Consider the following 27045-nt stretch of genomic DNA (forward strand, 5'->3'; position numbering starts at 1 on the left):
GACATGCCTCGAGCACCTTAGTACACTTGTCTTAAAGAAATTTATCAAAGAAACAGATGCCTGACTTCAGGTCTTATATAAAACGATACAAATATTAGATAAAAAAGTGCGTGCGTACAAAGTACACATGTAAGAAGAAACTTCAGATTTCCGAGACGTAGAGGGAGCGAAAAAGGAAGATATGTTAGGAATTTAATGAATTTTATTGTCATTAAAATATTAAAAGTGTCGAAATATAATACAAATAATACATTTAATTTTTAAAATTAATTGCTTCGATATTTTACAATTTGTCATTTGAGATTTCAATAAAATATTTTGCATAAAATATAAAATACTAATATTTCATAAATACTCTTTACGAAATTTTAATTTAATTAATTAATTTCTATAAGGTAATTCGCCATTCTCACTTCTCAAAGTTCTCAATCAGTCTCAATCGCTCTCTCCCTTTTCTTCGTCAAAAACGCTGCACATCGTGACGTTTTATCCGTAAAAATTTTACTCTCATGCGCCTAAAGAAGTTTTACATCAAAAATCTGTGCAACTTAAACAGTGCGTACAAGTAAAGTAAGCAGCTTATATAGGGAACATTTGCTCAGACGAAGCTTGTTTATATGGAAAGTTAGAGGACTATTTTGAATTTATAAGGCAATACTCGTTGAACAAGATATACTGGATACAACGCATGGAAAGCTATGGGACCTCTGAACTTCCAATACTATATACCACATACATTTCGATTAAGTATTTCCATTTCGTTATTGAAATTATAAACTTCTAACCTATAACCGCGTGGACTTCGTACATTTTATTCGACCTCTTCAGCACTAAGCAGCAGCAGAGCATTCTTGGCTTAGTGGCTTCGACTTGCGATTCTCATCTCAGAGATCGTAGGTTCAAGTCCTGGTGGTGCAACAATGTACTTTCTGTCTATGCGAGCATTTTATACCCGTATGGTAAAGAAAAAGATCGTGAGGAAACCGAGATGCTTTAGACTTAAAGTCGGCAGCGTGTGTCAGGCACAGAAAGCTGATCACATACTTGCACATTAGAAAAACATTAACTATTTATTAGTAATCCACAGCTTTTTTTAAATAGATAATATTTACGATGTTTTAAAGATATAGCCGAAACGTAATTAAGTACGAATATTTTGCTTGTTTATATATATTGTAAATATGTATGTGTGTGTACATACATATTTACAATACGTAGTTTGAGAATGACGAAAGATACAAAACCTAAAATTAACATTCGTAATGACTCGTAAACTCTTAAGTAACGCTTAAAAACTGTTTTGATCATAGAATGTGGTGAGCGGTGTACTCGTAATACACTAAAACTAGTTGGGACTAGGTAAATTTCCATTCTCACTGTGATTTATGCTCTGTAATTTATGCTGCATACTTTTTCAACTAATCTAGTACTGTATTATAAAATGACAGTAGGTACACTTGCACCCTCATAATTTTATTATTATAATTGAAGATATTTACAATATAAATGTGACTCAAGAATGTAATGTCATGTTTCAGTATATTAAGTAATTATTATTATGTAAATATATTTACTAAACACATTTCATATTTACAATCAAGTATACAGTATTTACAATTTACTTAACCTACAAAGAACCTAATAATTAAAAAATAATTAAAAATAAAATCAAAACAAACTTAAAGTTTGGTCCCTGTGGCAGTGTACCTTTAACGCTGGCAGCATTTCCTCGCTGTATTGCGATAATTATTCGTTGAGCCAGGAAAGTACCAGTTCTGGGGTCGCCGATACTATTTACTAGGTGCCAACTTAAGACTTTAATAATCGCCTGTGCACTTGAACCCCACGGCCCGAGAGTCTCTACTCCAAATCGAAGTTGGAGGAAAGACTCTTATATTATTATGTTAATTATTTTGTTGGGTGTCTAGTTTAGAAAATCCATAAGTTCACAGCCGGGGATCGTACCTACAACCTCAGGAATACGAGGTGCACGCTGACACTGCTCCTAGCGTAGTGCGTTCAAACTCGAACAAATAGATGTACAGTAGTAACACTTGCAAATACTGTGAAGAAAATAAGTGTGAGAAAACCATCAAGTCTAAGATAAATTAATAACATGTCAGGCCCAAAAACTTCTTGAAGATTGTTTCAAGTACGTAACTCCTGAATTGTTAAAATGGAAAATGATTTCTTAATAAAACAATTCTTTAACAAGTCATTTATCTTTTGCAAAACATTAATTTGCATAATATTCTATTTAGCTGTCATATAATATGTAATATACACGTACGTAATCCATAATGAGTTTTCGAGCAAAAAGTAAACATGACACCACAGTTTATAGGTCAATATTCTAATCAGATAAGGCCAGGTTTTTGTAGTCTGTGATCACGTTTGTTATGATACAGAGAAGTTACAAAGTTATAGTTGGTATTGGAAAAAATAGCGGGCTTTGTCGCTTGTCGATTTGGAATATTCTAGAGAATATTCCTAGCCGGAAGGTGATAAATAAGTATTAGTTAAGTTACTTACAGTGTAAACTCTTTATAACGACTTTCGTAACAACGAAAAACGCTGTATAACGTAAATATGAGTTAAATTTGTTTGGTTATCACAAAACCCATACATTAATTCACCCTTTCTAACGCAACATCCCTTCTGTATTACGAAGAAATATTTTCATATTTAGATATCAACAACATACTTAAGTGTAATTGTTTTTATAATCAGCTTACAAAACTAACCTATTGGGGTGCCAAAATTTCTGAAAAAGACACCTGAGGGCATAAACAGCCTTCTCGCCTTTATTATTCTTAATTGCATTAACACGTGTGCCATTATTCTTAGATTACATTGCCTGTGGGAAGTTTTGGTCTCAGTAAAAACTAAACGCACAATCGTCATCTATCTATTATATCGTTATACATAATATATAAATTATTGTAATTAGTTAAATTTGTTTTTTTTCTTCGTTTTTTCTCCGTATAACGAAAGCTCTTTGAAACGAAAAAATATGCTCGCTCTCTTGAAATTCGTTATAAACAGTTTACACTGTATATATTTTAGCTAATAATTAGTAGCGTAAGCAATCATCGCACACTTAAAGCCAAATGAGCCCTTTAGTTTTTTCCACACTCATAAATTGTAATACCTACAACATTCTTGTTTCCAAAAATGTCCAAAAAGATCGACTGTACTTGTATTGAAGTGTCACATAGATTTATGAACCCTTATATTTCTTTTTTCTTTATTTCCTCATTTCCTCAACGGTATTCCTACAGCTTCTTATTAAACAATATTCAAACAATTACACTGTACACACAAGCCAAAAACGGAATACACATTTAAACATACACAAAGCACAGTATCACCCATACAAATACAAAATACATACATAATACTTATATAAGCCAAATTTTTGTTAGCGTCGCAACCCAACTATCCCTAATTTTGTGTTAGTTAAAAGCTCAAATTTTAAACGTTTGCAGTCAGTTGACACCTTCAAACAGTTTCGTGTTTTGTGTAACCGATTATTTTACAGATATATAATGCTATATTAAACAGATGCTTTATTGTATGATTTTACAATAGTACTGAAAATATATTTAATTTAAATACGTAAACCAAAACAAATCTAGAAATTTACTTGATTAAAAATTCTTGATTTAAAAATAAGTTCCACCAACATTATCAATGCAAGATTTATTTGACTGCTAAAGCAGATTAATTCTAAAGAATTAAAGGTCAATAGCACTATAACGGATGAATCATTACACCGTATCGATGCTGTTTTACCTGCTTTGGTTAATGCAATATCGCCATAATTTAAATTTAATTGTGTCCAATATGCGAAATATTAGAGATTTCAAAATTTATACTATCGAAATCTTGTTTAGTTTTACATTTGTCTTTCTTAATATGTTTTCGAACACTTATAACTCGAGAACGGTAGGACCGGTTTTCATTGATTTGATTTGTTGATTTCCGTCGAATAACAGAATATCTATTGAAAAAGCGTTGGAAGAGACGACAAAAAGATCCAATACAAAATTTTCTTGTGTTTCGGAAGTGTCAAACATTTAATGTTCATCCCGTCGATACGGTAGACTTTCCCTTAAATTAAAGGAGGTATTAAAATAAAGGTTATATATGTAGTTATATCAAGTTTAAAGCTTGCGTGTTACTTTTTAACTTAGATGCATTTTGTGTGTACTGAACAATCATACTTAATAGATTTTGAGTACGTCTTGAAATGAAATCGAAACAGCACAATTGAGAAGCTTCGCTATAAATTGAATGTTATATCCTAGTCACTCACTTCCCAAATAATTAAATGAAGAAAACTTTAACAAATCATTTTTGCTTTTAAATTTTAAAAATCAACTATTAATATAAAAACATGATCACATAGACATTGTAAAGATAATATTATGTGTTCATTACGTGATCATCGAAAGGTTCAAGGCATTTGACATTCATTATTGTCGAGAATATAATTTGCTAATAGTCATTAACAATAGACAGCAAAAAATATACCTATTACATATGACTTCGTTGGCCTTTTTTATCGAGCAACTGCTATCCCTTAGGTCGTAGGTTCGATCCTGTGCGTCAATTTACTGTCTAAAAAGGAATCAAATCAAAACATCGTGAGGAAACCGGCAAGTCTTAGACCTTAAATATAGACATAATCTGCATATTAGAAGAATTAAATGATCAAAAAATATATACAGAAACCTGAGGGGCCGACCTACTCGAAAGAGGTAAGGTTATAGCGCCACAGATTTATGATTGTTTGTAATTGCAAAAATTCATTCAAATTTTTTGCTATAAGATGGTAAAAAATTAATTAGTTCTTTAATTAAATTATATCCTTTTGTTTTGTGGAATACATTAGCTGTGTTTAAGCTGCTTTATAGCATTTATTTAATAAACTAATCCTTTATTTGCCTTAAAGTGTTAAATATTGTGATGGATGACTTAAAATAACCGCACAAGCAATCATGTCAAACTAGCATGCGAAATTTTATTTCTGCATTAGCATTGTTAACTAACTAAAAACAAACAATTTGTGTGTATCTTTCTTTAAAAAAATATGTTTATATTAATTTATGTTTATAGTAATTTCAGAACTACACTAAGCATTGATTAAATCGGCTACCTGCACGTGACATCTTTTGAAGTTATACTTCTTTTGGGCGCGTTATGGGAAAATTATGGGAGTAAATTTTTACAATGCGCGCGCACACCGTCACACAAAACCACCCTGAAGTTAGCTATAGTCAACATTTTTGTTTTTCTATTGTTAGTGTCGTTTTTTCTACAAATGTAGAATAATTTTATTGAAAAGATTATTATCTTGTTACGCCAAAGAAGTATAGCTACTTACGCGTGTACAAGTACAGAAAGGTTTTTATAACACATAATTAATCCAACTCGCAACTAAGTATTTCAAAAAAACCACTAAATGAAGCCCATTTTAGCTTCTGTTACACACACAAATATTTTGTGTTAAGTAAGCTGTAAGTAAGGTTTTTCTACATAAATATTTACGTTCATGAGTTATTTAATTTGAATATTTCCAGCTTCAATAACATAATGTAGATAAAAAAAAACTAACTTTACACTTTTAATCTTGAAAAAATTAAGTTTACATAAACAGTGTTACGGCTTTTATTCATTACACATTATAAATCAGTTATATATTTTATGAGTACTGTTACAATGCATAGTATTTTTGCATTGTTAATGTAATGATTCAACAGACCTAATGTGCGCTTTTGGACTACAACCGGACCAAAATCTTATAGAGAAACTTAAACTTATACAGAATAATATAATTTGTAATTAACGGTGTGATTTTAAACACCTAGATTCTAAGAAGATCTCAAAATTTGCGAAAAAAAACTTTGACTTTGCTCCAACGAAACGAGAAATTAATTATACGTTTATTTCTTAATTATTCAAGAAATTAAGTTTTGTTTTAATCGTTGTTAATTGACCAGTGCTCGCGCGGATGTAGGTCAAAAAACTCGTCTAGTTCCAAATTTTTCCAGAAGCTAGCTCAGAGGCTAGTGAACTATAATCACACCGACCTCTCACTTAAAATGGCCCTCAAAAATACCTTTTATGACGCAACTGTATCCATGGCATAGATGGTCTCAATTCTATTATGGAGAGTGGAAAATATATTTTTTTTAGCCATTGTTATTAATGGTACCTAAAGTTCGGTCATCTCTCTATACTATAACTATGTTTACATTATTATCTGATTTATATAGAAAAATAATTAAATATTCTGTATTCTTTATTAGTACAGACATTTTGTTGTGTATAAAATATTTTTGAGTTATTGTTCTCGGACATAGTATATGCCTGAGAATAAATTCTATTAATTTAAAAAAGCAAATACATCCTTCCGGTGCTGCAGTAGTAAATGTCCCAAAGGGCATTGCACAATAAATCTGCAAAAATATTATTTCGGTAGGAGTCGAACTTGTGACTATGTATTGTTTTGTGTATCTGTATTTTGTATTGTATAAAAAATATAATTTGCTAACACATGTTTAATTTATACACATTTTTTTAGTCTTAGTGGTGCGCAGTTTAATAAAGATTTTAGAAATAGTTTTATCTCTATATATTATTTCAAAATAAAACATTTTTAATTTGTCTCACATAGTAATTTTCCCAGACATCCATTACATCTATACATATGCTGTCTAGTTTAAAATAACCAAAGTAATCTTAACTTAACGAATAAAACTGTTTTCCTACTTTGTTTCTCATTGCAGTTCTAAATTGGTTTAATTACATAATTTGTTGTTGTTTTCAATGACATATTATGTAATTCAATTTAACAGAAACAATTATTTAAAAAATTTTTGATTGATAAAGGGTTGAAAATCCATAAATTCAAAACAAATATATTGGTTCTCTAAAGTTGACTTGTCGTAACTAAATTCAAACATCGATATTTAGATCTTTTTAGTGGTACTCATGACTCGTAACGGAGTCATGGACGGTCAAACGTGGTTGACCACGTGTTCAAATAAGTTCTTACAAATGGATTAAAGGCACCATCAAATAGCGCGGTCAAGTAATAATTATACATTTTAAATTTTCTAGTTTGGAGGTATACCTACAAATATAATATTATGTTTATAATTACAGACTTATTATAACATAGACAAGATTAAAACATATAGAGCCAAGAAGTAAATAAATTAAAAAAACATATTTTCTAATATAATAGTTTTTTTTTTAATACTAGAAATAAATAAATAGGATACGACTAGCGACTTGTTTTCGGATTCTTATATTATTAGAAAAAATCCCCCTGTACAATTTCAATGAGTTATGGAAAAATAATAAATTAAAATCACAATAGTATATAAAAAATTTCTCAATATAGAGTTACTTTTCGTCAAAGCGTTTATCAACTTTGTTAGAACTGGCTTTAACACGCCAGCCTTTCGATTTTTATTTTGTACTCGTTGTACCGTTTAACAATTATCTTTGAGCGAGTCTGCTTTAAAAAGCTATTACTACCAAATTTAATATATATAACGGTACCTTTTTTAATTTATTTATTTTTACATAGAACCTATTCTCTTTTGTTCGCCAAATATTCTGTTCTAAAATTATTGTAAGCATGTCCTTGTTATCTGAAGTAGTTATCATAATAAAATTAACGTTGTTTATTAATCGTCTTTTAGCAGTAGGAATACTCAAAAAAAACAAAGGAAGAATATCTATAGGCGTTAATTAGAGGTACGAGTAAGGGCCCAAGTTTGCTGCTAAAGGAAGTACATAATAATATTGTAATAAGTTTGCTGTTCGTTTGTTTTAGGAACTCCTAAACCCCTTGTTTGATTAACAGTTTGTTGTCCCCCAATAAAGTTAATTATGTATTAAGCTGGTGCCATTAGTTTGTAATATCACAATAAAGTCGCATATCTCGGACACATTTTGCGTCATCATTCATTCATTCATCATCATTGTAGCTCACAATGAAGGCTGGAAGGAAGAAGTCGTGGTTGTGGAAGTGACTGGCATTAAATCCGATGAGGAACTGTTTAGTATAACACAAGATGCTCGCAATTCAAGTTGTTACCAGCCAACCTTTAGAAGAAATCACTATTAAACCCACAAACTCGATCGACACTGCGTAGCGTATATTGTCGTAGTCTAAACTTACCTTAAAATTAAAAAAATAGCAATGTGCAACTTGTGCTTTTTTTCGTGATTGGTTTCATATAATTGATTATCTCAATTTCAGGCATGTCAGCTGGAATGTCAATAAATGATTACTACAGGGGCAAGGGTGTCCTCCTAACGGGCGGTTCGGGGTTTATGGGCAAAGTGTTAGTTGAGAAACTCCTGTACAGTGTTCCAGACATTGGCAACATTTATATTCTCATGCGTCCGAAGAGGGGAAAGTCTGTCAATCAACGAATAGAGGAGTTGCAAAGATTACCTGTGAGTTCTGCTGTCTTATTTAATATTAATAACTGCCCTGCGATTCTGTAACTCACTTTTTATCAGAATGCCAAATCATAAAATGACTGCTTCGCGACTGATTTGAGAGCGACCGCCGATGCGAAAACCGCTGTGTGAGTTCGAAAAGTGAGTTACAGAATCGCAAGGCTGGAAATTAATTTATAGTACAAACTATGCAGGGTTACAATATAATCGTAAGGAGGCCGACATGCTTTTGACTTCGACCTGTGAGATGCTAGGTGCCTTGCCAATTAAATAAACGACTCGACTCGGCCCTAAGACCGCATTTCCTTGCCATAAAAACAAATGATAAGGTACATAGACAAAACGCCTATTGGCCCGACCTGATTAAACCTGGGTCAAGAATCGTAATCTAGTCAGGGTGCCTGTTTCCTGGTTCTGTGGCAATTTACTACACTACAATAAAATTTCGAAAAGCATGTAAAAGTAATCAACGTGAAGAGATGTAATCATTCCGCTTGGCAAGCAGAAACGTTATTGAAGATTCACTTACCAGTGAAAGGGTCTCTTCAACTTCACCTGCCGCCTTATATTGCATCTTAAAAATAGAGTCTTTTCTTAGAAAATGAAGACGATAAATAATGTCTACAGCCTTGCGATTCTGTAACTCACTTTTCGAACTCACACAGCGGTTTTCGCATCGGCGGTCGCTCTCAAATCAGTCGTGAAGCAGTCATTTTATGATTTGGCATTCTGATAAACAATAAACTACAAGCTCCCACCGTTTCAGTTCGTTTCGAAAACCGCTGTGTGAGTTCGATAAGTGCAGGGCAGTTCTAAAACTAATTCTTCAGCTTTTAAGTGAAGACATTACATGATACAACCCTCTTTAAACCCAGCTTTATAAAACGAAATTTTATTAATTATTTTAATTGTCTCGAAATAAATGCAATTCTGTCCGCAACACAAGGGTGGTTGGAAATCTTGAGCAGTTACGTTTGCAAGACTAAAAAAAGGTGAAAAGGTGCGTAGGTAATCCTCCCTCAAATGCTGGCTTCGCTGATAAACTTAGTGTCCAAGTGCTAGTAGTAGTAACCTGTTACAGCTGGAAGGCTCGTTGGAAGGATTACGAAACTTCATGTGTTTTCAGCTCTTCGACCGCATCAGGAATGAACGTCCATCAGCTTTCAAGAAGATTAAGGTTCTCCAAGGCGATGTGTTGTTCGAGAACTTCGGTCTGTCAGATATGGATATAGAGAAATTGTCTGACGAGATATCTTTGGTATTCCATTTTGCTGCAACTCTTAGACTGGAGGCGCCACTTAAAGACAACGTCAACATGAACACATGCGGTACCCAAAGGACCCTGAATGTCGCGAAGAGACTTAAAAAAGTAGAAGTCTTTGTTCATCTTTCGACCGCTTTCTGCTACCCGGATTACAAGGTTCTCGAGGAAAAGGTAAGTTTGAAGATGGCTTTCTAGAATTAGAAATACGAATTCTACAACTGAATAATTATATTCACACTTCGATACCCAATATTCTTCAGGTAGTCAGTCCAATATAAATTATTTAGGTTTTGGCTTTCCTCATGACATTAGATTTAGAAGATCTACCACCAACTAGCCAGTAGAGTTACAATTTATCTCTAAAAATATGCTGTTCACCAACAAGGTTTCCCTATCTTCTTTTTCTGTTGTGATGTTTAGAAAGACTAAAGTTCTATTTCTTATTCCAGATACACCCGCCGACAGTGTTGCCATCGGATATAATGCGGCTTATAGAATGGTTGGACGACAAGCAGCTAGCCCTACTTACGCCGTCGTTGCTGGGAGCACATCCTAACTGTTATACCTATTCCAAGAGATTAGCTGAATCCATAGTTGCTAATGCATTTGAAACAATGCCCGTAGTCATAGCTCGCCCTAGTATAGGTAAGTCGTAACTGGGTTGGAGAGTCATTTGGATAAAATTCAGAGGTCACGAACCAAACCTAAAATCAATTACAATAGCTAACATAGTAAAGAACTGAAAAGCGCTCCATAGGAATGTGTAGATTTTAAATGGGTGAACAGACTAGAATATATTGAATACCGACTTCTAATGAAATTCCTATGCATTGCAGTTCAGTAAACAAAAAGTTTTCAAAATCGGTGCTGTCCTGCCAGACATAATTTCCTTTGAACTTTGTTAGTGGCCATTAGCTTTCAAGGTGGTTCGCGATGAGCCGTGTCACGTGAAAGCGTGAATAATTTGTAGAAGAGGTATGACACTTTCCTAAGAAATGGACAGACCTTTTATTTATTTGTGATGTGACACAAGTTAATAACAAAACATTCTATGGCTATTTGAAGCCTTTGTTATATTATGAGGAATATGAATGAAAAAAATCAGGCCTGATGATGCCATTAAAACTTCTAAACAATATATTATGTTAATATGTCCCATAACCGCTATAAGAGAGACAATTATGCGTCTTTTGATTTATTGATATTTTCTCTTGATAGTTTTTGCATAAGACTAGCAGATTTTGCTGTCAAAGCATTTCACTGAATAATCTACCCAATCATCATATACATATATGTCGCAGCCAACCAGCTTAATTAGCCGTTCAATTATTAATAGCCTAGCTGTTTAACTGGCGGCCTGAAAGATGTTCAGCCAGTTGATCAATCAGCTAGGCAAATGACTTGGATCGATCACGTCTAAGGGTCCCCGCACATGGGCCACCGGCCACAACCACAAAACGCCGCCACTGGCATATTTCCTGTAATTTTCATACATTTTATGGACTCGCCGCACACGGTTGGCGCCGGTGGCGGCCACACGCTACAAATCGTCGCAGCTTGCTTCTTGTGGCTCGCACCGGCCACTAAACGCCGACACAAAAAGCTGCCACACGCCACTCGCGCGATTCCGTGCCCCTCTCTCTCTTACCTCAGTTAACCTGAAGTCGACGGTAACGCACGCACGTAGTCTGTGTTTCATATAGGTAGATAAATATGGATATAGAATTATTTATATCAGAGATACAATCCCGTCCTGCGATTTGGGATTCAAAAAGTGATAGTTTTAGTAATAGAGGAGAAAAAGCGAAGGCCTGGGAAGAAATCTCGTGTTACTGGCCAGCCTGTATTTTTTATATTTTCGAGTCCCACTATTTTCAAAGTGTGACGAAAATTGAAACCATCCCTTTTGCGAATAAAGTTGTGCAAAATGCAACAAGACTTCACAATGTCTTCTGAGAAATGAACAGAAGTGTTTAATAGGCGATGTAATATTCTCCATTTGTTTGCTAGTACGCCGAAGGTACACTCAATGCAATGTCTGGCACGGCTTAACCTATAATTGAAAACTTTTTTGTCTAAGTCCAAATATTTTCCAGAATATGGCCTCATCATATTTTCATTGAGGCCAAATGCTTCATCATGTATAGTTCAATGGTTGTCGATTACCGACCTGTCATGGTGAGGGGATATTAAATGTCTTTCTGTGTATCCAATAACTATGGTTTCGTCTTCTACGACGACTACGACGACCATTATGATACTGCAGGCAAGGGTTAAAAAAAGTAGCAGCCACCGACCGCAAGTGTCGACCACCGGCCACAAGTGGCTGTCGCGCGCTTCAGCTACCTTTGTAGCCGCTTCTAGCTTCTCGTGGCGGCGTTTGTGGCTGTGGCGTGTGGCCCGTGTGCGGCGACAGTAATACTTGCCTAGGCTATTGACTATTGGCTATTGTTAATTTAAATTTAATTCCAATTTCTGCTACTGTCAAACTCGAAACGAAACTCTTCAAACTGTCAATATGGCGTCTTCAAACCACAACTTTGATGGTGTTTTACAAAATTTCATGAAAAACAACAAGTACAATGGGAGAGTGTAGCGACAATAATTATGTTAATTTGACACAAGCAATTTAAATTTAAAAAAAAATATTTTTTATGTTTCAACTTTTTTATTTCTGCCAAATATTGTCTCCATCGTACGTATGGCCTTAACATTAGCCAGCCAGTTTATTAAATGTTGTAACAATAATAATCTTTCAGGCCGTTACTTAAACGGCGCCATTTAGTAAAAAGGCTAGGCCGTTAATTGAATGGCTAATTAAGCTAGTTCGTTTCGACATATATACTCTGAGTGAAGATTAGAATCAAGAAAAATAATTCTGACTACTATGCATAAAATGAAAATTAATTTCATTTTCTTATTCCAGTTTGTCCTGCTTTATCGGAGCCACTTCCTGGGTGGGTGGACAATCTAAATGGCCCAGTAGGACTCATGTTGGGTGCTGGAAAAGGCGCGATCCGAAGTATGCTCTGCGATGGATCCCTATTTGCTCAAGTTATCCCTGTGGATACGGCGATTAATGCAATCATAGCGATTGGTATGATTGAAGGACTACGGACGGAGAAGTACGATAAATATATTTTATTATTATATATTTTTATATTGCGTGTATTTTAGTTAAAAAATGCGGTGTCAATTGTATATATAGGTACATCTATATACAAACATGATGTACAGATGACAATTCAAATGAACTCCCATATTTGTATTTGGGAGTTCATTTGATTTGTCAGGATTTATACGATGTTGCACACAAAGCAGTGTTAGTCAACTCAAGTCAAAGGCACTCCTAAGATCGTGCGTTCGCAACCCGGCTTGCCAATAAATTGTAGTGTCTATGAGTGCGCATTGTGGTGAAGGAATTTTCTGTTTACAATTTTGTTACTTAAATCATTATGCTCACGTAAGGTGCATCTAAAGTATCTTATATCAACTAAACCGACGACAATGATGAATTGAACATACCTGAAACAGCTAAAATAAAAAAGAGCTTGAATAAAATACCTTTAAGTTATAAGTTTTCTCATGAAGTTTTAACACAATTTATTTATATACACATGTGCATCGAATAAAGACAATATTTTTCCGAAATACGATTCTTTCTCAACCTTGGTGTTCGAGAATTAGTTTCCTCCTCGATATCACATTTATATATGAATTAAAATATTTTCAGGCCAGATGTAATACCAATCTATAATATTAACACTGGACACCAAAAGCCAACCACCTGGGGCGATGTTTTAAGGATTGGAAAAGACTACGGCCGAAAGTACCCACTGGCGTGGCCACTCTGGTACCCAAATGGTGATATTACGACAAACTATGCGTTACACGAGTTCAAAAGGATATTCTACCACTTACTTCCTGCGTATTGCATAGACTTTTTGCTGTTGATCACTGGACAAAAACGATTGTATGTATTTTCTACAGCATTAACTATATGAGTTACAGATTCGATTTGTAATTAGAATATATTGTGTGTTTATAACACAACGGTAATGAAATACGCTAAGCGCTGTCATTTGGCTTCATTTAATTCAGAAGAATTCAATCGATAAATAAAAATTTTATAGACTACTTTCGTTCAATTAACATGAGTTGAAATTAATTAAAATAAACATTAAACATAAATTAATTACGCTTCAAATTAAACATGTTGTTAAGAAAGAAATTATTGTAAACGGCATAAAGGTTTTTTTTTTTGGATTTTACTGTCTTGGACTCAGGGAATATATTTAAGTTATAGAACGCAATTTCATCAAAAATTTTGCCTTCATGTAATATTTCCTTCGAGCTTACCTTTCTATTTACAGAAGGGTCTATCTCCCTAGGTTATATTAAAATTACCCCTATAATAACTATAATTTTCCTTAGCGAAATTAGATTATATAGATGAACATTCTGTCTATTAAATTTGATGTTATCAAAGAAAAAAATATGTATCTAAACGAGGGGGTAAATATTGGTTTATTGGGTGCATAGTAGCTTCATGGCTCATTATTGTAGTGTATTCATCTGAAGGACCTGCGGTTACCCGCTGTCGGGTCTTGAATCAACGGAGATACAGTCCATCCTATTGATTTATTGCAATATCATTATCCCTTACATTACTTATACCTACCAAAAGGCGTCAAGAACTACGTAGTAATCAAAAATTCTTGTGTAGCCTGTCGTGTGTGCCACGAATTTTCGAAAAGGCGCTATTATTTCTGCTAATTAATTTTATAAAATTTAGAATAGAATTTAATTCACGATCCTTAAAAAGCCTAACGGGTCTACGCCGCCTGTTAGGAGATATTAACTTCAAGAGATTTTTTTCTATAGTTAGCGTATTCGGGAAGGTTCTTACGCATTTAAAATGCCTGTAAGAAACTTTATCTTGAATTCATTTTTGATAATATATGTGTAATTCCAGAACAGTATAGTTTTGTTCCATTTTCAGTATGCTCCGAGTCCAAGAAAGGATAAGCCAAGGCCTACAAGTACTACAATATTTCACAATGAGGCCTTGGTCCTTCCCATGCCCGAATTTTGATGCGATAGAGTCGAAACTTCATGGCGACGACAAAACAACCTTTAGTACCGATCTTAGCAATGTTGAGAAAAAGGAATATATTCAGAATTGTGTGGAAGGCGGTCGCTTGTATTGTTTGAAGGAGGATCCCGCTAAAATACATTTGAATAAAATGTATCAAAATTTGTGAGTAAACTTAACTCTATTTTCGTTGTATAAAATGTATAATTTATAACTTTTTACCTTTGTTCCGTTTTTTTGGTAAGAGGCGAGTATAGAGTAAATGATTTATGGTCATTTTAGATAGATATAAAATTGATATCCATAATATGTGGTTATATGATACATATATTATGTAGGTATATGTGGTACCTATTATGTGGTTAATTCATTTATGTCAGGGGTATCACAACTTATATAAAATAGTCTCTCCAATAACAAAGTTAATGAATATGTTTTTTAAATTACAACATTGATGTTTTTTAACTGTTTGCAACAAATTTTAGTCCTAATTTTTAATGGCATACTCGACGTGTAACATACGTGAGTGCATAGGTGAGTGTGTGTACGAATGTACGTGAATGCATGAGTGTGTGGTTGCACGTGAGTGAATGAGTTAATGTGTAGGTGCATGTAAGAGAATGAGTGAATGTGTGGGTGCATGTGAGTGAATAGGTAAGTGTGTGGGTGCATGTGAGTGAATAGGTTAGTGTGTGGTTGCATGTGAGTGAATAAGTAAATAAATGTGTGGGTGCATGTAAGTGAATGAGTGAATGTGTAAGTGCATGTAAATAAATAAGTGAGCCTATGAATCAAGTTAAGTCTCTCCAACTCTGCGTAAGGTGTATTTAGAAGCCAGTCCTTTAACCGTTAGTTTTTGTTTAAAGTTGAAAGTACATTTTTGAGTATATCTAAGATTATACTAAAAGTGTGGCAGTAATCACAATTGGTTTGAAAAACATTTCTCTTACAATAATACTTTTAATTAACACTCTTAAGTAGGAGTACCTTTTTTGAGCCCAAGGAGATCCATAATATCTTTAGTTCTTAGTTTCATAGAAATTTTATTATTATATTTTAGGAAAGACTGCTTTATTTTTATTTTATATATGTATTATATTGTATTTTCAGCCTCTACGTTTTGGATTGGATAGTGAAGATTCTGTTTTCGTTACTGATTTTGTCGTTCTTGGCAAAATGGTTCGAGCCTGTCAAAGATGTGTTGAGCTTCGGGGAACCTGTAGTAAAACATGTACCATTCTTGGGGCCTGCAGTATTTGATAAATAATCATAGTGTAAATAACCAGCAATTCTATCCTGTAAAACAGATTTTCATAAATATACTTAACAATTAGCTGGGATTTTATCAAATGCACGATATTGTTATTGAGGTTACAGGGTAAGCCTGCAGGTTGGATGGTTTTTCAGGATTGCATCTTTTTCTTTTTTTTTCTTACAATAAAGTTCACAAAAAAATTATGGCTGATAAGTAATATTATTTTGCCCTAATTTTTACAATACTAATGAATAGCGCGTCAGAAGTGCATCTGACTATTATTTTTATTTTTATTGTTGATATTAATTGAAGCTATTTTTTTATTTGTATAACAAGTTCAGAATGTTTATATATTATGTATGTTCTACGTCTGCGGGAGTATACATTTCTACTTTAATTCTTAAATCCTTGCCTCGCATCATCTTCTATTTCCACCACTATATTAAGCGCGAAGGTGGAATCCCATTCCGAATGTCTTTATTTTTATCAATATATAAAATGTTAGTTACACAGTAAATCTGTTTAAGACATTTTATTATTATTACATTTTATTTGGTGTACGTGTATATGCGGATTTTACTTTATTTTAAAAACTACTTTGGACGGTGCTATTTTTCGTATTGGTTTGTGGTAAACGCATAGAAATATGCCGTAAGTATACACATAGTAATAAACACAAAAACCTCATTTAGCTCATAAATCTAAATGTTACAATTGTATTACAATGTTATTTTATTACATATATTTTACTTTGTATGAGTTTGATTTAAGAATACCCACTATGACGCCATATCAGATTTTTACCATTATACCAATGCTTGATGGACCCATCCGAGTTCGATTTCGATTCGATACAAAAAGCCTCGGGAATTGTGTAATCCTTTGTAAGGAAGTTGCATGGATCATGGATCTTACGTTTTCATATCATTTCCACACGTAAAAAATGTGATTTCATTTAAAGCACTCCTAGATATTTCAGCCCCTATTATTCAGACAAACTGAAGCTAGTGACAGCTGTAGCCATTGTATTAAAAGGTTAATTCAAACTACTCGTATATACAGGGTGGTCAAAACAGGGTGGTCGTGGATCAAACGCAAATAGGGGATAGATGAGGTCATCAGCTGCAAAAAATAGTTCTACGGGAGGTATCTAAGCTCAACCCCTGCAGAGTTATAATTTATTTTTTAAGAAAATTGACTTTTTTTTACTAATTATTATTAAAACTAAATCCTGTATCTTTTTCATAATATCCACTAGATTGGTACTGATGAGTCCTTGCGTTAGACATACTATTTATAGTTGTTTATTGAGTGTATTGAAGATAATATTAAGTTATACGATATAATTTTTTTTCAAATCATATCTTTTTGTTTACTTCGGACCCCACTGCCAAAAAAATTCTCTACCGAAAAGTGAAAACTATTACAAGTTTTGGCGCATTTAATAGGGATTTCGATTACAAAAAAAATATTCCACTACACATGAGTTTTATACAACAGTGCAATATTCTAGTACTGTCATAGCAATTTGGAATGAATATCGGACAGTTTGGTAGACCATATGTAGCTGTCACGGGACCGACAGACAGCTCTCCGTACTTATTCCAGGCAAAGTAGTGTGCAAACCCAGCTTTCAAACTCCTTACAGACTACCCTTCAAAATCTTCATAGGAAAAATTGCAGTGGCGTTATTATACATCAGTTTTCAGGATATTCAGATCATATATGGAAACGTCTGGTAACACGATCACAGGATTTACTTACTACCATTACAATTCCGCCTCCAAGAGTCCATTGATAACGCAGGATACTCTAGAGGTCCCAAGGTGACACGGTATTTTAATTATTAATTTAAAAAAAACTTCAAAGGTTTTAGTGAAACAGATGCAGCCCATCTCCCCATGTTTAGGGTTTGTCGGTAATAGTAGAAATATCGTTCTGTTAAGCCATATCTAAAATAAACCGAAAATAAAACAAATATTTAGAACACAACATTTATTAAAGAAATAACATCTATTTTGGTTTCGCTTAATAACTTAAAACTAAAATTAATAATATATCAACAACACACAAACACAGAGGCACAAATTCAAGTTTTCAAAACGACCGTCAACATTCAGTTTAATAACTTAAACAAAGCTTTTAATGACATCTTCAAAATCAACGCATTGAGTTCTTTTTATTTTTAACATTTAATGTTTGGTTTTTTCCTATGAACAAAAGTCTTATTAACACAAAGTTGAATAAAAACTTGCGCATATATCGTTGGGCCCTCGAACTTTTGGTTTTTATATCTATTTGGCACCGCAAGAACATCGCATTGCATCACATATATACAGTTCGCCACGCAAATAAATACAGACGATAAATTTGTTACCTATTTGCGACGCGTGATGCAATGGCTCCCTTCAGGATCTACATCCAGTATGGCAAATATCCAATAGCTATATATAATGCAATTTTAGCATATGCAACATTATTTTGGAAATTTCCACAAAGTTGAAATAGGTGATGGCGTTGTAGAAACTGGTGTACCAGTTTCTTCGGTTCCGGATGAGCCATCCTTTCGATCCCAACCGTGAGATTCGTGGTTATGATGGTCGTGGTGATCGGGTGAAGGGAACCACTCTGAAATCCAGACGGGCTTCCAAATCTTTTTGATTCCGGGAACAACGATATCCTTCCAGTAAGGTATCCATATCTGCTTATATGACTCCTGCCATTCCAACTTTTTGTCCCATACGTGGACCAGCTTTTTCGATGGTTTCCAGTACTTTTGCCAAGCTTCTTGCCATACAAGTTTCTTGTCGTCAATCCAGATCTCTTTGGTACCAGGGCGCCAGATTTTGACCCAATTATCTTTCCATACAAGTTTTTTGTCTGGAATCCAAATTTTGGTTTTGGCTGGTTTAAAGTACTTCTGCCAATAAGGTTCCCAGACCAGCCGCTTCTTCCAAAGGTCATGTGAAGTGTACTCCCAGCCATCGTGGTCTTTGCCTAAGTATTTTTCGCCAGGTACACCCACCTTGACCCATTTGGGCTTCCAAAGCTTTTTGTACGCGGGAACCTGTAAATATTTATAATTTCAATAAGAATGCAGTGTAGTTAACAGTAAGTTTAGTATAAAGGTGGGAACTGACCAAAGTTACGAGGTGTAATGTAGCATGTAATGTAATGTTACACAGCGAGCATTCGTGCAGTCAGTACGTCGTGTTACGGGGAAACCAGCGAGCAACGAGCCGCTCGTTGCTCGTTGAAAGCGGAGCACAGACGTTTGACGAGCATGTTACGCCGATTTTAGAACACAGCGTAACATGCTCGATGCGTAACACGCTCGATGCGAATGCTACATTACACCTCGTAACTTTGGTTAGTTCCCACCTTAACAGCAACTAATAATTATATAATGACAATAAGTTTTCAGTTCGATTTAACAAAATATTAAAAAAAAGTAAAATTTTACAAAAATTTAAAAATATAATTTCATTGACTTTACACTACAGACAACGTGATGTATGTTGGCCTAGTGGCTTAAGCCTGCGACTCTCAACCCTGAGGACGTGCGTTCGAATCACGGCCATCCACCAATAGGTTTTTGTTTCAGCGTGTGCATCTAAGACTGGCTCATTCGGTGAAGGCGAACATCGTGAGGAAACCGATATAACTTAAACCCAAAAATCGACGACACGTCTCTCACAGACAGCTAACACCAATGCAATGCAATCTGAGACTCATTTAGGATTTTAGCGCCTGGATAATTATATAAAATAACAACGGTCTATTATTTTTGTATCCACTTATTTATATTATAAAAACATTAAATACCTGGATATCCTTCCACCCTGGCACAACAATGTCCTTCCAAACTGGTACCGTCACTTTCTTGTAATCAGGGATTTTTATCTCCTTCAACGCTTTGACTTTAATAGGCTTCCATTCTGGTTTATAAATTTTCTTGTAATCGACCACCTTTGTTTCCTGCCAAACTGGAACCTTAATGTCATGCCAAACTGGCTTATAAATTTTCTTCCATCCTGGTTTGTAAGCGAGCTTCTTAGAGTTTTTCCAAATCTTTTTAACACCCTCTTTCCAGATTAGTTTCTTTTTCCAGTAACCCGGATCGTGGTGGTCGTGGTGGTCGTGATGTTCATCTGGAATATGTTCCTCAATGTGATGGTCGTGATCACTGGGCTCGGGGTGATGCAGATCCCCGTGTGCCTCTACATCATCACTAGGTGCTGGATAATCGTAACCAGCTCGATTTTGCGCGACATTCTTAAGGTTTTGCTTAAGCTCCTGTTGTGGTTGTTGTTCTTGTGGTATCAACGCCTTCCCAGATACCAAAGACACCAGAATGATTACCGCTAGGGTAACCTGTAAATTGAAGGTATAAATGAAATACGTATAAAAGAGGGAAAATTAGGTAATAGGAATAAGTGACAAAGAGGGAAAATTTGGTAATAGGAATAAGTGACAAAGAGGGGAAATTAGGTAATAGGAATAAGTGACAAAGAGGGAAAATTTGGTAATAGGAATAAGTGAAAAAGAGGGAAAATTAGGTAATGGCAATAAGTGAAAAAGAGGGAAAATTTGGTAAAAGGAATAAGTGAAAAAGAGGGAAAATTAGGTAATAGGAATAAGTGAAAAAGAGGGAAAATTTGGTAAAAGGAATAAGTGAAAAAGAGGGAAAATTAGGTAATAGGAATAAGTGAAAAAGAGGGAAAATTAGGAAAAAAGTGTTCGACGAGTCTGACTCGCTTTCAGGCTGTTCCCTATGGCTGTTCTTTCTTTGTGCGGAATCAACACTTATTCGTAGGGAAAACTCAAAATCTCAAGGCACAAAAGGTCTAATTGTATAAAAATACTAATAAAACTACGTAAACAAAGTCAAAGAAACAGCTGTCTGAGACTCATTAAGACTGTACTTTAATTTAACCGTAATTTAGATCTGTACTGCAACTAGAATATAAATAAAAATTTAGTTTTTTTCCAATTTTATAGAGATCCTAAGATCCCTAAGATCGATTTAAACGTTTAACTTGCAAAATCTTTCTCAGAGAGGTTTCACTTACACGTTTCTTGATAAATTCGAAAGATTTTTATCGTTACGTAACAATAACAAAAGGAAAGTATGAAATAAGAACCAGTTCACTTCACAGTAGGAAGTTATGTTCGCACACGTTTGTACCGTTAAGGTAACCATGGCGAAAGTCGCCGGTTTAATTAACTCATTATCATAAACAAAACATTGTCATGGGCGAGTTATTCAATGTTCTATAATCGGATGTAAATATATCTGATGTCGGTTCATCTGTGGAATATACCCCTCAAAATGCAAAATGTAAAATTAGTATTGATTAATTTGTAGAGGAAGCATATTATAAAAATCGTGTCACACCGCTTGTGATACGCACCTCTGATTTCAATAGTTGTAAAATATTTAATCTGGGAAGATGATTAAGCTGTCCTTATCATATTTTATTAGTATAATAAAGTCTTATATAACCTTTTTATTACACTTTTTGATATATATAAAATAGTTTTTAGTTAATTAATTAATTTTACAGTTTTGTTTATATCATTAATATACATTACTAACTGTTTTGTATTGTTCTAACTTTATACCACGGAACTATATCTGATGATCCACGACACAGGGATGTCCCCAATGCCAGGCACTAGAGCCTGTATTAAACATATAATTTTGTAATTATTAAATTTATTTATATATATGTGTGTGTGTAATATACTGATCTTAGGTAACGTCTGTTATGGACCATATTGTATAATTGGTGATTTCTCGTTTTGGAGGAACACACTTTTTGAGTAGCAGGCCCCGTGGAGGGAGTGAAGTTACCTCAGTAGGAGATTCAAATAAATATATAATGTTAATTTTTTTTTTGTGTCCATAAGACCCGCACTTCCTGGCTTTCCTATATTTTGTCTATGTAAACATTTCCAGTTTACGATTTACAAAACTAATCGAACTTTTACTTGAGAACCTCTGAATTAGTATTGCTATTGTTAGTATATAGAAGGTGCATGGTGTGCAGGAGGAACTTAAAGATTTTATGTATTTCCGTACAAAATGCAGAATTTAGAGTTTAGCCGCCACACGCTTCCCAATCAATTCTCGCTGCTTTACTGCCTAATTTATGTGTGATTGAATCGGAATACAGAATAACGAAGCACGAGAGAATAATGAACAAAATTCGTGCTTTCTGACCCGCAGTGAAATAAATTTGACCAATATTACAATGTTATATAAAGTGGAAAATTAGAAAGTATGTGTACATTTATTAGCGCCGTTTGCATGTTACGAATGCTATAATATTATCTGTAACTGTGAACTCAAGTCCTCGGCTAAACGTAAGTATTATGTAAATAAGCTTACGTGATCGATTATAAAATATACCTTGGCTAATAAAACGTTGGAACTCTGTAAATTCCAGATAGCGAACCCAACGTTTTGTATGCAATGTAATCGCGGTACAAAAACTCAACATAAATGTCTAATATATAGGCTGAAAAGTTCTTAGGTTGGCCCATAGATGGCGGTACTATTATTAAATTCATATAAATTTTAGTTAGCCGTCCAGTGTATAAATTTGACAACTGTCGTACTTTTGGTAACTGTCGTTTGTGAGCCATAGGACTTTTAGTGAAGGCACTTTTGTTTGTTTAAAAAAACTTTTGTTTGGATAAATAGGAATTTCGTGCGTTGCGAAAAAAGAACTATTGAAGCTGAGGTTTGGCTTGATAAACATTATTCGTACATTATGTACCAGGAATCTATCATTGGAGATCGGAATCACCATTGGGAGTTACAGAATTAGACACTGGACCGCTGTAAACAATTTCTAGTGCTTTATGGCGGTCCAATATAGGTATATATAATTTATATGATTTGCAAATTGTATATTATTTAGTTTTTGATCTACTTTTACACGAAAGTTATACGATCGTTGTATATATGCTTTCGCTTAGTTCAGAACTGCATTGGAGTTTTACTAAATTTTATTGTTAGTCATATATATCATTGTTCATGTTTATTACAGTTTTGGTTTGTTTGCAATATAATACTATTAATAAATATTGCTTTTATGCATCTCTATCTAACCTTAACACGCTTGAGTTTTTTTTGCATTCCGATCGGGTACCTTACATAAATGAGAGCTTAAATATCTCGAGGAAATCTCCGTTTGGGGATTACTTGGATAAGAACATGACACTAACCTACCACCAGCTTAGCCTCAGATTTCTGTATGTGTTTTGATCATTTTTGTGCTTCCCGCCTCTTTATTCTCCTTCACCGTACGAGTAATTGCGCACATTTCTGGTCAGCCTTTACTTGAACGCATGGTCATGCTCAAAAAAAATTAAAAACTGCTCAATATTGCTAATAAGCTCACAAAGCGATCCGAGCGCGTCTCTTCTCGACTCTTAATTGAGTTACGCCCGTGCATTTCCACCTCGGATATACAAATGTAAATTTGTACGAGTACCGGGGTCAAACGCGTTCGGTTTATTAGAATTTACAAATTTTAGTTAGTGATCATTTGGTTGATGATCAATTTGTTATTGACATATATTTGATTGTTAATGGCCACAAGTAATTTTAATTGAATTGGCTTTTAATATGAAATTATGTGGTATTAAATCGCTGTAGAATTTAAACGAAAATGCTGTTATTTCATAAATGAAATCCAGTCCAGTTTTTCACATCTGTAGCATTTTTTACAATACCGTAACTAACTTACTATATTTACGAGTGTCAATTATTATTATACTGGTAGTAAATGTAAATTTACGATTAATTTAACTTGACTATTCAAAAGTGTACTTGGTTACCTACTTGAATAAAGATATTTTGAGTTTGAGTTTGAGTATACGTTATATATATTTTATTACACTAATGTTGTAAAATAATTCTGTTCTTTAGACAAATAATCTTATCAAAAATAATAATTTTGTCTGGTTGAAATACAATATTGCCGTAAATTGATTATGCAAGATATGCCAGTCAGTAAGCCCCGTATTCTAAAACGTGAATCTAACCTTATCTGAAGCCTTGTAAACTTTCTCTATGTTAAGCAATTTTCATAAGAAACGCGTTTGTGAAGGGAGTTGGCGAAGATTTATCTGAAGAGTCTTACTCTTCCTCCTACACGATTCAAGGAAGCACTACAAAGTTTTTTCTGAGATTATTTTTATCTATCAGCTATATTTTTCTAAACAATGGCTTTGATAATTGATACGCTTTAGTCTTCAATCCTAAGTTGGATTGGTTCGAGAATAATTCAATGGTTCAGCTGGTTCCTTAGTGGTGGAGCGCGAAAAGGAGTTTCTTAGGGTTACTTGTGAAACAACGGAGGTTGATGTGGTACGAAAAATCGAAACAAGACCACATTGATCAAACCATTATCTTGTGTGTTAGGATATTTTTAATCCATTCTTGTGAACTATAAAGCTATCACGTAACCTAAAAAGCTTTTATTGGTTGTATTTGTTTTTGTATTGTTAAGCAATTTCCAAACATTGTGGGCTTAAGATGCTAACTCGCGTGCTTTAAATAAGTTTATATAATCTACTGATATACTCAAATTTGTCGTTATATTCTTATTTATAGTTTAATTTTAGTATACATGAACATTTAGTAAATGAAAACGCGAAAGAAGTAGGAAAAATTAACAATTTGAAAAAAAGACAGATCTATGTATATAATTAAAAAAAAGCCCTTTTATTAAGTATATATAATGATATAAATACTTATATCGTTGTATATTTGTACCGTATAAAGCCAAAAAGTACTTGACCGATTTAAAAGTATTTAAAATAAATAGGATAGATTGTGTTTGGCCAATATTGAGCTTTTTAAATGGTTATATTGAAATATAGAAAATTTCATATAAATTTTGTTTGCAAATATCAAATTTTATATTTGCTAACAGGCAAGTAAATATCACGAGTCAATATTTGAATGGAAGTTTGGCAAACCAACGAAAAACTATAAATAAAAATGTCAATTGGACCTAGATAGAATTGCAATCGAATTAAAGTATAATCACGCGGTTTACACAAAATTTTTGTGGGTTCGACAAATATGTTTGATAATTGACACAATGAAGTTCATTGATAATGTGATTTAATAAATGGACGTTCGCACTCTTATATATTTAATGATTTCCCGCAAAAATTTAAACAAAAATGTGCGTAAAAAATAAAATCATGAGAGAATGTTATAAACAAACCGAAACAATTAATTAAACACAACACAAAATCCAAAATGGCACTTTAAAATAAAATACAACTGACCACTAGGCGCAAGTTCCCTTGCATGGTGCGGGGGACTGTCTTGCCGACTATGAGACTTCTCAAGCGATCGAATGCTGGCTATCGCTTTTATAAAGCCCACCCTTGGTAGAGGGGCAGACTTTCACAGGTTCTAAGGAAGCGTGGGCCAAAATCCTTCCGTTCGAGACGTGTTATTGTATAATTTCTAACGAAGGTAAGCTAATAAGGTCTCAGGGTATAGTCTTAAGGTGTTTCTTGGTAGTGTATTTATAAACATTTATCGCTGAAAGGTTTTGATTGGATTTATTATTTTCATTTTAGCAAAAGATTTTCTCTTGTGGTCGTTATATTTAACAAACAAAGTTTATAATAATTAATTTATAATATGATGAAAAATATACTCTTCAAGTGTTATCTACGATGAAAATCGCTTATGAACATCTGTAAAAAGTGATTCTAAATTTAAATTGAAGTTCTTAAAGGGCGTAGAATGGACAAGAAGAACTGGCAAGAAACAATTCGTCACTCTTTTAAATCAGTAATTGAACTCTATCGAGACAGGCTACTTGTATTACTAGGAAAGCTATATATTTTTATAACGAAAAGTTACCGGACCTGAATTGAAATGTGTTTTATTCATGATAACAATGCATTTTAATGTGTAAGATTTGGGAACCCTTTTAAATAAAAATACCTGTATTCCCAGCTCTTCAATAACTTGATAGTTAATATTTTTCTTTTTTTTTTAATTATAATTTAATTTATTTAAACTCTTTCTTTACGCACCGAAAATTTTTCTCCTTTACAATGCTTCATTATCAACGAAAAAAAATCGGTTGTCTGTAAAGTCGGTTTACTGACGATAGTTGAACGTGACAACGTCATAAAAAATTATTGATGGTATGGTTGCATTTTTAAAAAAAATAATTAAATTTTATTTGTTTGATAGGTATTTTGTATGGATATAGAGAAGGAGGTAAATGGATATCACAATTGAATTGATCAAGTTACATTTATTTGTACGCATAAATACAATTATGTCAATTTTAAATGGAACGCCTCAGAGCGAGGTAACGCCGCCTGCGTCATGTTTTTTCGTGAGTGCAGCCGGCTCCATCGAATTATAAGACGTTGTCACGTCAAAAACAATTTAAACGTAATTTCTAAAATATAAAAGAAATAGATTTCCATTTCGAAGTTCAGACGAGGCGAGTATGCTCCCACGTAGGCATGGATTAAGGGGAATCGTTCACCTGTCTACCGTCCAGAACATATAGGGCCGTTGGGTTTAGGGACCATTGCATCTCCCGTACCGACCCCAAACTACCCTCGTCACTTTAAGTTGGGAGTCTGTTAATGGTTTTTATCATAATGAAAAAGAGAAACAACACCAGATAGCCAGATAGATAGATACCTCATAGCCTAGCGGTCTTATTATGTGGCAGCTAGGTGAGGGGTACCGGGTTCGATTCCCGGTTCGAGGGCAAGTTTTAATTTGATTTAAATTTGTTCTAGGCCTTTGGGAGGGTTGTGCGGTACCGGACGAGTGCTTAAACCGTACATGGAGGACAGCACGAATTATAAAAAAATCCTATACTTGACGCTGGCACAAATTGTGCCAGAGCCATAAAAAAAAACAACACCAGAAGC

The 27045-nt window shown here is 34.0% G+C and overlaps 2 protein-coding genes across 2 annotated transcripts in view; one reads left to right on the forward strand and one right to left on the reverse strand.

The window, feature by feature from the left end:
- LOC125062702 (putative fatty acyl-CoA reductase CG5065) overlaps positions 1 to 16854 on the forward strand; it is a 32230-nt gene extending 15376 nt beyond the window's left edge. Inside the window, exons 2-8 of the mRNA XM_047668778.1 lie at positions 8282 to 8481; positions 9614 to 9922; positions 10201 to 10396; positions 12678 to 12876; positions 13485 to 13724; positions 14754 to 15011; positions 15957 to 16854. Coding sequence (XP_047524734.1) covers positions 8284 to 8481; positions 9614 to 9922; positions 10201 to 10396; positions 12678 to 12876; positions 13485 to 13724; positions 14754 to 15011; positions 15957 to 16113 — 1557 coding nt within the window. The 5' untranslated portion in view covers positions 8282 to 8283 and the 3' untranslated portion in view covers positions 16114 to 16854. The remainder of the gene's footprint in view (positions 1 to 8281; positions 8482 to 9613; positions 9923 to 10200; positions 10397 to 12677; positions 12877 to 13484; positions 13725 to 14753; positions 15012 to 15956) is intronic.
- A 1227-nt stretch (positions 16855 to 18081) lies between these two features.
- LOC125062803 lies at positions 18082 to 25481 on the reverse strand. Its single transcript, XM_047668964.1, has 3 exons — positions 25417 to 25481; positions 19927 to 20475; positions 18082 to 19168 (listed from the first exon to the last, which is right to left on the reverse strand). Exons 1-3 carry the CDS (start codon positions 25438 to 25440, stop codon positions 18578 to 18580), a joined length of 1164 nt encoding a protein of 387 aa, XP_047524920.1. The 5' UTR covers positions 25441 to 25481; the 3' UTR covers positions 18082 to 18577.
- Positions 25482 to 27045: the final 1564 nt, after the last annotated feature.

Source organism: Pieris napi, chromosome Z (genome assembly GCF_905475465.1).
Source record: "Pieris napi chromosome Z, ilPieNapi1.2, whole genome shotgun sequence".
NCBI classification, from domain to species: domain Eukaryota; kingdom Metazoa; phylum Arthropoda; class Insecta; order Lepidoptera; family Pieridae; genus Pieris; species Pieris napi.

What these genes read in the sequence shown, in the direction of transcription:
- LOC125062803 (XM_047668964.1), bottom strand. Translation starts at nt 25,440, where the DNA reads ATGCAAGGGAACTTGCGCCTAGTG. An exon ending in AAGGGAACTTGCGCCTAGTG is followed by an intron (nt 20,476 to 25,416) that starts GTCAGTTGTATT and finishes TTCAATTTACAG; the next exon opens with GTTACCCTAGCGGTAATCAT. An exon ending in CAGGGTGGAAGGATATCCAG is followed by an intron (nt 19,169 to 19,926) that starts GTATTTAATGTT and finishes AAATATTTACAG; the next exon opens with GTTCCCGCGTACAAAAAGCT.